The 16184-nt window shown below is 42.5% G+C and overlaps 1 protein-coding gene across 4 annotated transcripts in view; it reads right to left on the bottom strand.

Moving 5' to 3' along the window:
* Positions 1 to 12215, bottom strand: part of shroom2a (shroom family member 2a) — a 31900-nt gene extending 19685 nt beyond the window's left edge. For 2 of the 4 annotated variants that reach the window (XM_020702677.3, XM_020702678.3), the window contains exons 1-3: positions 11894 to 12154; positions 9520 to 9730; positions 254 to 402 (exon numbers count right to left, since the gene is read on the bottom strand). In XM_020702677.3, coding sequence (XP_020558336.1) covers positions 254 to 402; positions 9520 to 9726 — 356 coding nt within the window. In that variant the 5' untranslated portion in view covers positions 9727 to 9730; positions 11894 to 12154. Of the gene's footprint in view, positions 1 to 253; positions 403 to 8480; positions 8559 to 9519; positions 9731 to 11893 lie in introns of those variants that run through there. The other 2 variants (XM_011474481.4, XM_078946300.1) reach the window with 2 other exon arrangements.
* Positions 12216 to 16184: the final 3969 nt, after the last annotated feature.

Here is a 16184-nt window from a genome sequence, read left to right as displayed (position 1 = left end):
TAGTGATGTCACTGCTCCCTCTTTAACTGCTACGCAGCAGGAAGTCGGGCGTGAAACGCTACGACCTGGAAAAACAGGACCGTCCAGCTTCCCTACGAACACAGAATCTCCCAAACAACAAGGACGCAGACATAACACCTGGATCTCGGCTTCTTCTCCCTCGTCGGCGGGGTTTGTTTGGAAGTGTTACCACGGGGAGCTTGACATGACGAGCCATGGCGGCAACACAAGAGAAAAGGGGGGCGGGGCGTACCTTCTCACTACCAGAGTCAGGGTCTTGTGGGAGCCCTTCACCAGGCAGATGGCCTCCTGCCGGTAGCCGCTCAGGGGAATCTGGTTTATGTTGACGAGCTCGTCTCCCACTTGGAGACTCACGGCTGCTGCTTTGCTGCCCTCCTCCACCTGCAAGAGAAACCAGGTTTAAGAAAATACATGAAAACGGGATTCTGGTTGGCACACAGAGCGCTCCATCAGACCCGTTTCCTCGAAAACGTCCCAGCGTCCGCTAAAAAGCCCCTTCATGAATGGAGGAAACGCGACACCATAATTATCCTCCGCAAAGGTGGGCTATTGCCCTCAAAGCATTCTTGCTGAAGGTTCAGTACACAAAGAAGGGCAGTCGCTGTTTTTACCTCACAATGACCCAGAAAAAAAACAAGGCTGCAAAACAAACCGACATAAGATCAACGTGAGGTACAGTGTAAAAATGAATTTTTAAAAAAATGTAACCGCACAACAAGACCTTTTGGGGCAATTTCTATACTTGAAACTGTCAAAAGTAGTTCTTTTGTCCTCCAGATTGCTTATTTTTTTACTTTTAAGATCTAAAAACTGAAACAATGTTATTTTTTTCCTGCAACATCAAGTGGAAGCACTCAGATTGCTTCAGAGCAGCCCCCCCCATATAGTCTAATACCCATAATGCATCTCAGTGGCTCTGAGATGCCATCTCTGGTTGAACTGGGAAGCTCCCATGTCAACAGGGGGTCCCTGAAGACCATCATGGATTAACCCTCAGCAGTCTCTGACCTCACCAGGGAATTAGCCAATCACATGACATAGGAATGACAACAACCCCCCATCAATCACATTTTCAATCAAAATTTAACGTTTAGGTTTCATAAAAATTCAACTTCCAAGATTTTTGGTTAAAACAAACGTAACAAGACTTAAGACAGATAATTGTGATGCATATTGAACTAAATCTTTGTATAGTTTAGTGGAGCTTCGTCTGCTATTTTTAGAAATTTTTAACAATTGTTCTGACTTTATCTTTGTTTATCTATTTATACATTTTTATTTTGTCTCTACATGTTTGGTCTTTGTTAGAGAACATAAATACAGCTTGATCTCAATTATTGGGATTTCATCAGTAAAGAAAAATACAAAATTAAAAAAGTTTCAGGTTCATTGTGGAATTATTGTGCAATATAATCAATAATATACTGGGCGTTAGGCCTGCATAATAAATCGCAAATTTATCTTTATTGCGATATGAAGCTGTGCAATACCAATATCACAAAAGTCGGCAAAAATTACAATAAATGGTTACCTTAAATGTGCTAAAATACTCTCATGGAAGCTTGAAGTATTTAACGAATTAAAGAAATCCATTTATGCATTTGACCAATCGGATGGAGCTCTTCATGATGTTGACCAATCGGATGGAGCTCTTCATGATGTTGACCAATCGGATGGAACCCTTTCATGTTAGATGCTTGCCTCCTATGTAGACGAGGATCATTTGGAGTCTAATTTAAGTTATGTTGACTCCAATTTAAATTAAACTGTTGCATTGAAATGGAAATTATGTATTTGGTTGTTTTAGTTATATTGTCATCGCAACACTGATCACTACTATTGCATATCACTAGTTTTCCTCAGATGGTACAGCTCTATTGGGTGTTGTACTAAAAAGCAATGTTATAAAGACAAATTAATAAGGCAAATTATAAAGTAAAGACAACTCAAAAATGCCCCAGAATACTAAAAATCCCAGAGGAGCTAGTAAAAAAATGATCAAAAAAGGATGAAAGAAAGTGTTCCTCTGCATCGTTTCCCTGACAGCATTTTCACATGTTCTGTCATTTTGTAATTCTACACAATAATGTGACATTTTTTGTAAAAACTAAGACCTTCAGTGTTTCAAAAGGAGTTTGAATGAAGATGAGAAAGGGTCTTAAGATTTTGGGCAAGGCAGAAAAACCAGTTTGATGGTAGACAGATGGACTGTTGTTCCCCAAAGTGACTGTTAAAGCCTTTTTCCCTGAGGGGCTGCATGAACTGACAGACTGAGGACAAGATCAACTTCAAATAAATAAACAACATCAAGATCTCTACAGAAGTTACTGTAAAAAGCGTAAAAAGGTCAGAAATGATGTTTCAAAGAACCTTTAAAAAGTCTTCATAAATAAAAACAAACTCAACGTTTTCCCATCTTGCCTGAACCGTTTTGAACAAAGAAGTTTGTCATCCAAGTCTTTTGCCTTTCATGCATTTAGTGTTTACTACAAATGCAGCAGTCGGCGTTATATTGTACCAGAAACACGCGTCAGTTCATTCAGTAAAGCGGGGAGCCGTAAATCAAAGGCAGCAGAAATGTTGCTGCTGTTTGTGTCTGAGTGCAGACACCTGGAACCACACTCGCTGCTGATAAGGACACAGGCGTGGGGTCGGGACGGCTCCTGCTGCTGCAAACACGCTCAGGTGACGGTGGATTCACCGTGCAGGCCGCCCGCGCAGGTCGCCCATGCAGGCGTGCAGGTCGCCCGTGCAGGCGTGCAGGTCGCCCGTGCAGGCGTGCAGGCGTGCAGGTCGCCCGTGCAGGTCGCCCGTGCAGGCGTGCAGGTCGCCCGTGCAGGCGTGCAGGTCGCCCGTGCAGGCGTGCAGGTCGCCCGTGCAGGCGTGCAGGTCGCCCGTGCAGGCGTGCAGGTCGCCCGTGCAGGTCGCCCGTGCAGGCGTGTAGGTCGCCCGTGCAGGTGGCCCATGCAGGTCGCCCGTGCAGGTCGGCGCTGGTGGAGGAGGACAGATATGATGGAAAGACAAGCAGTGGGAGGCGTCCTGCCAGCCCATACATTAGCTTCCTAAAGCCCGGCTCTGAAGCTGATTATCAGCTCTGTGTTCCACCTGGGACGGGGGGGTTGGGGGGGGTGACTCAACCGCAGAGGCATGTGTACGTTTACAGACTATTATGTCTTGTATGGGTGTTACCTTCAGCGCTGGAAACTGAAGCTGAACAACACTCCAGCCTCTTTTTGTTCCTCAGTGATGGAAGATAAAAAAGATTTTTTTTTTTCAGGATGGCTGCCGGGATTCCTGAAGCCGTCCTGATATGGGGGGGCACTGAGCAGAACTGTTGCTCTTCTGGGAGTTACGATCATAAGTGTTCCTAAAAACATGTTTGCAAAAAAAGGAAAGCGGATCCGTCTACAAGCATGTTCTGACTTACTCTGCATTTTTCTATGACAAATGGACAAATGTGGATGAAAAATGACACTAATACAAACTTTAAACCTTCATGTTGAAACAGATTAAGACTGAAAGGACCTGAAAATAAATCATACCATTAGAGTACTAGCTTGCTAAAACAATTGAAACATTAAGGAATACACCTTTAGGTGGATTTTTATATATTCTTTACTGCGCTTAAAGGGCGGCATGGTGGTGTAGTGGTTAGCACTCTTGCCTCACATTGGGAGGCCCTGTGCATGTGTGGGTTCTCTCTGGTTCCCTCCCACAGTCCAAAATCATGCTTCATTGGTCAGTTGGAGAGTCTACATGTGGGGGATTGTATAGACCTGCAACAGACTGGACCCCACCTCTGCCCAAGAGTATGGGATAGGCTCCAGCATCCCCGTTCACCGCCGTTTGCAATGCGCATTCAAGCGCCCACTTTCCATGAAAACCATGTAAAGGCGCGTGCACATACGTTTCGGGCTTCCGCGTTCCAAACTCTCACATTCACACAGCGCTACTCAAGCTTTTACACAAGTTTCTACGACCGTTTTCAGCCTCTACACACAAAACGAGTTGAAAGTTAAACCAGTGGAGCTTTGACCAATCAGGGATCCAGATTTGGTTGTGACGTATGGATGACGTCCCCTTTAATTCATGGAATTCAACCGTTTGAATATTGATCATAGAGGAAAAAATTGAAAGTGAATAACTGCCGTTTGTGCCGGGCTGGAATTATATCGTCTTTTATATATTGGAAGAGAACTGTGAAAGAAAAAGCCTGATTTACCTCACTTTGACATTTTGCATCAAGCGTCAGCCAACTGTGGGTGGTGGACATGAGCTAGTAAACAATAAAAAAAAAGAAGAAGTAGCCCCTCCCTGCTTGTGCACTGTGAACACCATAGGCTAAACATGAGTTTAAGAATTTTCTTATGGCATATTTTGACACGTGCATCACGTGTCCAGTGTGAACACGGCTTACAAGGGAATCAGCGGCTTCAGAAGATTGAAGGAACTGTGTTAAATAATGAGGTGAATGTGATGAAAATACTTTCAGGGGAAGATGAAAAGAAATGTTTTAAACTTGCAGGACAAGGGTGACGATGAGCGCAAGTGGCGAGCGCCGAAGACAGATGAGAGAGCAGCTGATGAAGAGGAGGCACCTACAGTCAGTCACGGCGCAAACATTAGTAATGAAAGGGACACGAGAAAACAAAACAGTCAGTAAGATGTAACAAAATTGTAAAAAAGATGAGCTCATCTAACTCGATGAAAGTACGCCCTCTGAGAATCGTTGAATTGTTTGATCCATAAATAATAAATCATCTAGACGGATTTAAACCTTTTTAAGGAACAAAAACCTGACCTGTGCTTTTATTTGAATAAAATAAACACTGCAGACAACTACTTTAATAAAAGTTCATCAGGAGGTTTGATCACCTCACCACATCAGATGATCGATAAATGACTGGAATGAATGAATGACTTTGTAAAAATCTAGCATATTAAACTCTTTGGCAGTAGGAACCTGAAATATTCTTTTTCTAAATGAAATTATTTATGCCTTCGTTCCTGATGTACATATTTAAAATGTTTTTACATCAAACATTTGATATTTAAAGTTTATTTTTATTTCTAATCCTGATTTTTACATATTCTTTTCAACACTGGGAGCTTCATAATTTCCTTCACTTTTCGGTCCATATTGCTGCAGATTTAATGCACTGCTACAGATGACGTCAACCCAAATCATCACTCTTCCTCCGTCTGAGGAGCTTGTGCTGGATTTCTGCGGCAGCATGCCTCCAATTTGCTCTAGTTTGTTCTAATGAAAGCTTATGAAGTCCCCATGAAAAGGTTGGGTTTTTAAAGACCCATTCAAATGAAAAATGATGTCCTTGGTGTTTTTAAAATGTCCTTGTGACATTTTTTGTATAAAGAAAGTGAAGCTTAGAATTTTATTTCTGGGTTTTTCTTTATCAAAATTGCTGTTAATCAAGCAGAGCAGAAAAAAATCACCTGTAGTAGTAACGTAGGTGCTACAGTCTGCGGGGGCCACAAGCTTCCTGCTCCTCTCCATTCTGATGCGTCTCCTTACAGACAAATAGACCCATGAAGGTCTTTGTTTTGCTCGTGTGAGCTGGAGTCTGGATCAGAACCGTAAGGCTGGATATCTGTTCTTGCTCGGGTTAAAAGTTGCACCGCTAATGTTAAGTTGGGGGTGTAAAGGGCTGTACGATAGAGTGTGAATACAGAGGGATGATGGGAAATGGGGGCAGGCTTAAGCCATGCCAACAGTCCCGGAGGGGAATTTCTGAAGAACTCCTGCCGCTCTGCAGAAACTATGTCCTAGGAAATAACACAAGTGCTTTGATTTTGGCTAAAAAAAAAAAAAAGCGACATTATTATAATTAAAAGACCACTGGGAAGACTTTACAATACATCAAACGATGATCGAAGCGGGACTTTAAGATTGAATTTTGGACTGGATTTGAGATTTCCAACCTAGAGGTAGACCTGCACATCAAATGTCCTTCCAGTGTTGTTGGTGACAGAAAGCGCAGTCACGAATCGTCCCGTCTGCGTCACAAAGAGCGTGCTACGGTGACTCAGGTTCCCTAAAGGTGTCATTCACAGGACAGAGACGCACCGGCTGTTCTCACAAGCAGCTGCTGTTTCCAAGATCAACACGAGCCGTTCAGAGAAGCAGAAAGACTCATGAAAAACTCTCCCATTTCTCTCAAGGTGTCTGAACAGCCTGTTGCATGTGAAGACAGTAAATAATGACTGCTGCTGCTGCTGTGCTGCTGCACAAAAAGCCCCAGTAAAACTGCTGCTGCTGCTTAAGCAACATTGCATCACAACACTCTGGGCTTAATCGGCTGAAGCCATACCACGTCCTCTCCTCTCCACTTTCCTCCAGGCTGTAATCAGTTCATCTGCAGCCTCTCTGGATTCCTGAGCATCCAGAAAATAGCCTGACGTCCCCCGTGTGGGTCATGGGGGGGGGGGGGGGGGGGGGATGTGGTGGCTGTGGGGGTAAAGAATGCCTCTTTTCTGCTGACAGATGTCCTGTGCGGCCTGTTGACAGGGCATTCAGCCTGTGTGTGGGGTTTTGCCTCCCGCCTGCACACCACTGATAATATTCAGTCAGACTACGCTTTGGGCAGCTTCTGTCAGGAATCTGTAGTCCATTTAGGGGAAGAAAAGTCCCAAACAAGCAGCCATTAAAGCCTTTCAAACCTGTTTGTTTTATAGGTTTGTTGTTCTTGAGCTCTGCGTTCAGCTGACTTTGCCTTCTGTGGTATGCAGCTCTTTAAAGCCCACCTCCCCAAAAAACACCAGCAATGATAGCAACATCAAATGAACGAGAGAAAACACTCAACCACAACGCGAGGAAAGCCTGCGGCTATTCTTAACAAACTCATGACTGACTTTAGACTTTAGACCAGGGGTCTACGGCCTTTTAATGCTAAAAGATCCAGCAGAAACCATGTCAATGACCCAACTACAGACTGTTTTGTTCTAATCATGTCCTTCAAGGTTCACTTATCTTATTTTTTTTTTTTAGCTCATTGTTCAGTCATTTTGCCTTCTTTTAGTAGTTAGAAAAGATTCATCTTCCTTCAAAGACAAGCAGACTGATGGTAAACTGGTCTCCCCTTTCTGGCCTTCTCCAGTCCGGGTGCCTCACTCTCATCTGCTTCTTCCTTTGCATGGTTTCATCCACAGAACATGAAAACTGTTCACATCCGTGGATGTCTTAGCGGGAATTGGAGGCTTGGAGCTGCGTGGGATTCTGCGTTCGTGGACGCTCAAGGCTGTGGTTACTCCTGCCTTTTGGCCTCGGCTCACAATAATGGGGGAAAAGTGCACAACCCTCATGCAGACACCCGTCAGCCGTATCCTCCCAGGCTCCACGTCATTCCAAACCCAAACAGCCCACAATCCTTTGCTTGAGCCATCCTGCCGCATCCTGCACTCCCTGGCTCGTTCAGGTTGAGCAACCCCGCTGAAGTAAACCTAATCATCGTCAGATGCCCCACAAAGGAGAAATAAACCTTTAAGAACACGTTTACCTACAGGCGATCTGTGGCGGCGAGCCAGAACAGAGATGTTTGAGCGGGGAGTCTGGTTCTGGCCCACGAGGAGCTAAAAATATGTTTCTCCATAAAAAGCTTGATCCTGGCAGAGGGAACATATGTACGTGCTTCATACCCAGATGTCTCATGTAAAACAGGATTATTTCAGTTTCTTGAGACTTCAAACCCGAGAGCACTGTGAGCAGAACCCGAGCCACGAGAGGAATGCTAAGCATTTTAATAAGATCCAGGATATTTCTTAAGCAAATATCTCCAGTCTGTCATCAGAGTGTGGCTCCTTTTTGATTACCAGGAGGGAAGAGCAGCGTTGGGGACTGAAGCAGACGGATCGGAGGTTGTTGCCTGGAGAAAAACGGTGGGCCAACATTTCAAACTGAAACTGGAGTTCCCAAATATGACTCTTTTAAAAAGAAATGACTGTCAAAGCTGAAGCTGCGTATGATTAACTTCATCAGACCTCACCAACAGACATCAGCTGCTGTCCAGAACTTTCTGGGTTTTCTTTTCACACCTAAATGGACAGTGCAAACAAAGCCTACAGGCCGTTCCCACGACTTTTTCAAAGCAGGCTGCTGCTCCGACCACATTATGGAAATATATTCATGTGCCAGATAAATACAGAAGAGAAGAACTCGACAAACAGGGCCGGATGGAGTGGTAGAACCTGAGAACACCGTCCCTCACGTACTCCATCTCACGGTGCTGTTCCCGCAAGCTTCAGGCTGTCATGGATAATTCCCTACATGCAGAGGAATCAAACAAAGATCTTACTGCATTCCTGCGCGGTTCCTGGTACTGCTGGCTAACCCTTCAGACCTACGGCATGCGTCCACGTCAGGTCAAAACAGCCCGAAAGTCAGAAATGAACTCCGTTATTATTTCAAATCTGTCAATTTCCAATAGAAAAGCTAAATCTCTCACCATTTGATTATTCTTCTGTTGTGATCGCACCAAGCTGGGGAGGTGACTCACCCCTGTGTGACCCTGACAACTCCTAAAAATGATCCGAATAGCAAGGCTGAACTTTGGACGCTCTCCTGTGTACACAAAAAGGAAAACGCACAAAAAGCAGGAAGGGGAACCTGCCTCCAGCTAGTGGGGGATCATGTCGCCTTGTGCCACTTTACTAATCAAGGTCTGGTGGAGTGAATGATTACACGGGCTGAGGGGACGGAGGAGACGGACGACTCGCATGAGCTTTAAAGTGCTGCCTGCACGAAAACAGGAACGTGGACCGACCGCATGCTCTTAATTCACCGCACCTTCAATACTCAACCACATTAAAAGGCGGAGCTAAAATCCAGCTCATGTTGCCAGGAGATTCCTTCATGCGTGTGTTTTTGCTGTTTTATTAAAATAAAAAGAGCTAAAAGCCAAACACGAGCAGTTCTGTGAAGCTTCAGGATGTCTCGCCTGAAACTGACTTTCTGTTTATGTTCAAGCTTCATTTTCCAGGTAAGGAGGGGGGCTGTCACTCAGAGTGTGTCATGTAAGGAGTTTTCTCTCAGTTACACAACATGAGAAGGAAAAACTACCATTTCTGCCCTCCTGCTACTACAAAAAAGAAAGATGGCCTTTTCATGCTTGGCCTGTGAGCTCTTATCGGACCATTTACGGCTTTTATAACCATCTCAGTGAAAGTCAAACTTTCGTTTTTACTTCTAAGATTAAAAAAAACAATTATAAATGTAGTAAAAGATAAAACTGATTGCAGTTATCTCTTTAAAAAACTCACAGCTGGAAGTTCAGATAAGATCTGACTGTGTGGACTCATCTTCAACCAAGCAAGGCGCAGGTGGCGAGGAGACAAGATGACGCCTTCGTCACAGCAAATGCAGCAGGAGAAAGGAATCCGCTCCAAACAACAAAGCGGTTTCATGAAAGCATTTCTAAACAGTCACCAAAGGTCTGCACCCAGGTTCTCAGCCGTCTTTGACCCAAACATTCATTACTGGTCTACCTTGGTTATGACGAGCGGCTCCTGATGCTCCAGTCCTCCTCTGAGGGTGAACCCCCATGGCGCGCCCCCTAAAAGACAAACGTTGACCAGCTTCCAGCCTTCAGCTTCTCTGCTCCTCTGATTCAGATCTCCGTGTTTGGGCATCACCGGCCAAAACCTCACGGCGTCTGCAGAGTGAACGTCGCTCTCGTACGCCTCGGCCTCCATTTCACTGCCGACACAAGGACAGAGAGGGCAGTTAGACACCATATGCTCCCCAGATACTCTGCCGACACCCCAACCAGGCGAGGGGATGGTGTTGGCCTTCAACCTAAAACCCCAAAAGGATCAGCCGAGCAGCCAGTGGGAGAGACCGGAAACAGACAGAGCTCTATCAGAACAAAGGGGGCAAAAAGCTCTTATTTTAGAGATTTCTTGTTTTTAAAATAACATTATTTTTCAGTGTAATCTGTTCATCCTGTTTAGATGGCACCTTTTTTTTTTTTTTTTGGGCCAACAAAGGCCCAAAGGGTCCCCTGACCTTAGGGATAAGGGTCTGTCCCTTGGAGTGATGGACTGTTTCAGACCTCATGGTTTTAAGTCTCCTTGTACAGGTTGTCTTTGTTTTTTTCTTCTGTTCTTGTTCAGTGAGTTCTTGTGTTGTAGGTCGGCGAGGTCGGAGCAGAGCTTTGCGATGTACAGTACGGTTACACAAAACAGTCAAATAAAGGTAGCTTCATATAATGTGAACGGGGTCCTCAGTCCAATCAAAAGGAGCAAGATACTAAACAAAAAGAAAAAAGAAGAGATGCTTTACTCCAGGAGAGCCATTTAACCCATAAAGAGCACGGAAAATGGAAGAGGAATCATCAGGAATTCTCTGTATCCTATAAATTAGGGCATAGAAGAGGAGAATCCGTATAATATCAAATAGAAAATGTTTTGAGGGGCTTCAAACTATAGAAGAAAGATATATCCTTGTGACAGGGAGATTAGACACATTATTTAATGCCTTTGCACCCCACAGGGTCTGATTTGGGAATTTTTTTAGCAGATTTTCTTTAGATATAAAGGTCAAGCTCCAACGTAATACCATAAACATGCATCTGGGATGCATTTGATGTAGGCAAAATGTTCAATTCTGCCGTCAAATTGTAAAAATGTTTAAAAAAAGGAGATGACAATGTTTTGAACCACAAAAGAAAACCTCACATTAACTCGTTTTTAATAGGGATTCCAACGATCAAAGCTTTAAAAAGTATTTTTATTTACGAAAATGTCCTCTTTAGGAAGAAATTAACCATTTGCACATAATTTTCTAAATACGTGCAGCTAGTGCAGAACTTTTTTATCGAACGAATGGACTCGGAGGAAGGGCCAACGTAGGGTTAGGATTAGGCATAGGGGTTAAGTTTTAGGATTAAGGGATAGGGTTAGGGGTTGAGGTAAGGATAATGAATAGGGGTTAGGGTCAGAATTAGGGTTAGGGGATAGGGTTAGGGTCAGAATTAGGGTTATGGGTTAGGTTTAAGGATTATGAATAGGGGTTAGGGTTAGGGGTTAGGTTGTAGGATTAGGGTTAAAACACCAAATGATTACGCTGTTGTGTTTGTAGCTCACCGCCCCCCCTTAGGGGATAGGTCAACTTGAGAGAACAGATTTCCCACACCTAGGTGAGTGACAGCTGATGGCACTTAAATTTGAACTTTAAATCACGTGCGACAAACAACAACATTCAGCCTCTGACCCACTTTAAATACGTGCACGCAAATGTGTATCTTGCCCGCACGTAATGCGTGTGGCCAACATGAATTTCCATCCCTTCTTGTGCTTGGTGGCACATAAACACATGCGAATTACATCAGCCTTTTAGATGTTAGTGATCTTTTTCTAATAGATACAAATAAGCATGACAAGGCCCTTTCTATGGGTTTAGGGTAGCAAAACTACTACTCAAGCCTTCAGGAGCTCGGTTTTAAAACCATATCCTGTTTTAAACTGAAAGATTTCAGGGTTGTTTTTTTGTGATTTAGCAGTTCAACACTTTCAGAAGCTTTTACTTTGAAAAGCTCTTAAATACACAAAGTGACTATGTGGTCTGACACCGACTTTCCACGTTTGTACCGAATAAAAATGACTTCAGAGACTTAACAATCGAGCTGAAAGGCAAAGTGAACGCATGCCGCCGTTCTTCAGTCGGGATGACTCGTTTAATGCTCTTAGTGGGAAGAATTAAACAAATCACCGTCGAGCAGCACAATAGAAGCCGCGTCCGGCTGTCGTAACTCACACAGCGCACTCAAACAAGCCGCAAACTGGAATAAGTTACTCATTTTCTGTCGTAAAAGTCAGATGTTTCGCCTCAAAGATCAGGGGGGGTGGGGGGAAAACTTACCTCGAAATTTATTTCAACTTCTAAATAAATAAGCACCGGCTTCGTCGCGCAGTTTTTATCCCATTTTTCGGAAAGGCTAGTTTCTCCTGAAAAGGTTCGTTATTTTGGGAAACTCGCTTCCGCTCCGAGCGAGCCGCCGTCCGTCAGGATCCACACCGGGAACGGGAGCTCACCTCAGCCCGGACACTTTAAATGAGCTAAGCTAAACTAGCCCCATCCCTGGATGTTAGGGGCAACAAGTGCTCCGCGAGCGCCACCCTCAGTTTGGGATTAGCAGGCTGGCGTGCGTTGCCTTGACAACATACGGGTCAGCGCAGGGAACAAAATAAACCGGTTTGCGGAAATGAAGGAACGGTAAAACTCAACAACAATGATAGTTGTCTTATCTGTATTTTAAAAACTCATTAAAAAAAATAGATGGAGTCCCAAACTGTTCACAATCAAATAAATAAAAAGGACCTTGTGCAATCAAGACTCCATAGAAATATACCATGTTCAAAAATGGTAAAAAAGGCTTTTTTGAAGTTTTCTTTCATACAAGTAAATATTTACTCAAATGCTATTTCCTAAATGTATTTATGTTAAGCATTTCTTCCTTGTTTTTATTCGACAAAGTATAAAATACATTCATTTAACCAACCACATTTGATTGAACACTTAAAACTTCATTCATTTGTTAAGTGCTCTTTTTAAACACTTGTTCATTGTTTGAAAATCTCAAAAGTCAAATTTGCTTTTTTTTATTTTATTTTGTCATTTTAACTGTCAATGTTCTTGATAACTAATAGTTATTTTTGTAAGCCCCAGATTTTTGAGTGCACATTTATGTATTAAAACTGTAAAAATAAAAAATAAAAAAAATTTGAAAGCAAATATAAACTGTATAAACATGATTGTGTGGGGGAAGACTCCTCATCTGGCATGATATGATGGTTTAAAACATGTTTCTGATCGGTTTGTTTGTCTGTTTTTACTTTATACGAAAAGTTTGAAATGAAATTCTAAGTAGCAGCTTGGACAGGAGACCATTGTGACCCCGCACAGGACTGGGTGGGAACAGAAGTCCCGGTTTCATTTGAGCCTCAGTCATTTCTGATTTTTAAGAGTCATAACCTGAGATTTGTCTTTCAGGAAAACTCCTTCATCAAAATCACATATAAAAGAAAACAAAATCTCAACTAGATGGTCATTTTTTGTACAAGGCACTATCATGACTTTACTGATAAATCTAATTTGCTGGCAGGACAAAATAACATTTTTATGAACATCCTCCTGCTTGCACTTTCACTTAAATCTGGACCAAGTATACAGTTGCCATGGCGATGCTGGAGGTAGATGGCTTCTATCTGGTCCCTGCAGTGGGGTGGTTTCCTTCTGATATTTCCATTGTGGCTCTGTGGTTTCATCATGTACTTATTAAGAATTCACCTCTTCTTTTATTTCTTCTTTTAGGGTGAAAGATGAAACCTTCTGGAGCAAATTTCCTCTGTGGAAATATTACCTAAGAAAAATGGAGAGCCTCAGCCTTCACAAAAATAACGCATGCTGTTTAGTTTTGTTTCTTCTTAGACCAGGTATAAAAAATAGTTTCTATATTTCTATTCAAAGTTTGGCAAACTAACATTTTGGAATTCTTAATAATTGCAGTGGTGGGAAACATACAATATGTTTATGAAGAATTAACATATTGATTAGTAATTTAAGGAAAAAAAGAGGTTATTTACTCTGTATTTAGTGCAGCTTTGGCTGCTGATACACTGGGTCACCCAGATCTCTGAATTTAACCCTTGTGCTATCCTAGGCACTTTACCATTGGGAGTTGGGTCATCTAGACCCACTAGACAGTGTGCTGAACCTTTTTTCTTCAATGATTTGTGAACCTCACTGGTGTCCATGGATTACATGAAATCTTTCCACCTTTATCCACCTTTGTCATGGTAGGGAGAACACGTCAATGTGAGGGTGGGGTCATCTAAGATAGCAAAAGGGTTATGAGTGAAACTCGTACAAAATATACAAACTCCAGAAAAGAAGATCAGATGGTTCTGGATCAGAGGGAACATTCCAGCTTACTTCTTCCTCATGCTTTGTTTGACATCAGCCTTTGAGTTCATTTTAACGTGGTCATTTTTTAGATTTCTCCCTGTGAGTTTTTATTTGTGAAGCTGCAGAATTTGACGGATCAGAAGAAGAAAAAAGTGATGGAGACAGCTGTGATGTTTGGACAAAAGCAGCACTGATGGTGCTTGCGTGAGGTGCATTTACTCATGGATATGTTAAGTTTCTTTTTTAAATTCATTCAAAGATGAGCAAAACTATCTTGTTTTTTCAAATTGACAACAGTTCACTTGGATATGCATGGAGAACTGATGTTTTTGATTTACATCAAGTCTCACGTGTGGACAGTGAACCTTTGCATTTACTGGTTTAGTGTGAAGGTATACGTTCACACCGCTATTGGTTAAAGGGCCATTATGTTATGCCATTCCTAAGCCTTTCAGAGTAAACTATACACAGCACAGACCAAAAGTTTGGACATCCCTTCTCATTCAAACGAATGATTATATAATTTATATATATATATATATATATATATATATATATATATATATATATATATATATATATATATATATATATATCACACCTATCACAACTTGAGATTGAAGCGATATTGTATCGCTTCAAACCGTTGATTTGCAGTGATTGCCTCAAAAGGTTGTGCAACAAAATATTAAGTTATGAGTAACATCATTTTTGTCCAGCCCTATTTCATTAGTTTGTTTTTTAAATAATTCTGTTACTCAATAACTCAAAAGTAATGGCTGATTTTGATTATTTAATTTTCAATAAATTTAAATTTATCGTTACTTTTGGACGTTTCAAGTCATTTCAGTGAGCATTGTGGACTTTCTTTCTTTAACTGAGGGGTACCAACAATTTTGTCCACCACTGTGTATACACATCATTTACTGTTATTAAATAAGAGAAACTGTCAGCCTTAAAAGCTCAAACTTTAATGAAACATGCATAGATGCAGGACTCCTAACAAATAAAAAAATCATTACAAAGAATTGTTAAAAATAATTTATAAACATTTAGAAGTTTTAGACCTCTTGAAACCTGTACAATGAACTGGCATTTTGCAAAGAATGTGTTCACATGCATGCACTGCAGCAGTGACTTGACCTCACCAAGATGGCGGTGCTCTCATCCAATGAGGAATTACGTGATGTCTCCTCTAGCGACATAACTCATTGGTTCTTCACCTTGTGATGTCACAATGTGAGAACCCACCTGGTGTTGTGGATTGGAAGGGGCTGGGACTCAGAGACCATATTTTTTAGAAATGCATGAACGGATCAAAATACCCCTTTGGGGTTGGTTTTTGTGAGGAATAAACATCATAATACACTTAAAAGCTCAAAAAGTTCATTTTGCATGATATAAGATGCTGCCACGTCCAATGAAAACTCTATTTAAACGTGCATAAAAGCGCAATTTGGGCTTTGGCATTAAAAACTTTCACATTCACGCATGTTGCATGTAAAACCAGGTCAACTGTCGGAAGGGTGTGAAAGATGGTGGCAGGCTTGGGAGATCCGCCAGGGAGACGACCCCCACAGGTGTTGCCATTGAAACCCTCTTGTCAGCACCACCCTCCACCGTTGACCAATCAGGGACTCAGATTTAGCAGTGATGAATGGATGACGTACCTTTTAAATCACAGAATGCCAACCATTTGAAAATGAAAAATGGAGGAGAAATTAATAATTGTGGTTTCTGTCCGGCTGGAATTATACAACACCAAGCCTTTCATAAATCGGTATAGAGCTGTTAAAGAAAAACCTGAAAAATCACGAGATTTACACCAAGTCATCATTTCACATTTCCAACTGTAGGTGGCGTACATGCGCTAGTACACAGTTGAAGAAGAAAGAAAAGAAGTCCCTCCCTGCTTGTCCAGTGTGAACCCCAACCCACTGCGTTTGCATTTTCAGAAGACTGGTTTGTCTTGGTGCAGTGGTGCAGTGGTTAGCGCTCGTACCTCACATCAAGAGGGCCCTGTTTCAGGTGCTGGCTGGGGAACCTGATACGGAATCACCAACAGGGGACCTGATGTTTTTGTCTCTTGGTGTGTGTGGGTGTGTCATCGTGGCACTGCGACAGACTGGCGACCTGTCCAAGGTGTACCCTGCCTTTGCCCACGAGTGGTTAGGCTCCGGCACCCAAGTGACCCCGAAAGGGACAAAATGGGTTTTAAAACTGAATGGATGGATGTGGTATGTCT

Source organism: Oryzias latipes, chromosome 4 (genome assembly GCF_053564925.1).
Source record: "Oryzias latipes strain Hd-rR chromosome 4, Olatipes_Hd-rR_3.1".
Taxonomy (NCBI): Eukaryota; Metazoa; Chordata; class Actinopteri; order Beloniformes; family Adrianichthyidae; genus Oryzias; species Oryzias latipes.
This window is presented reverse-complemented; position numbering and strand designations above follow the sequence as displayed.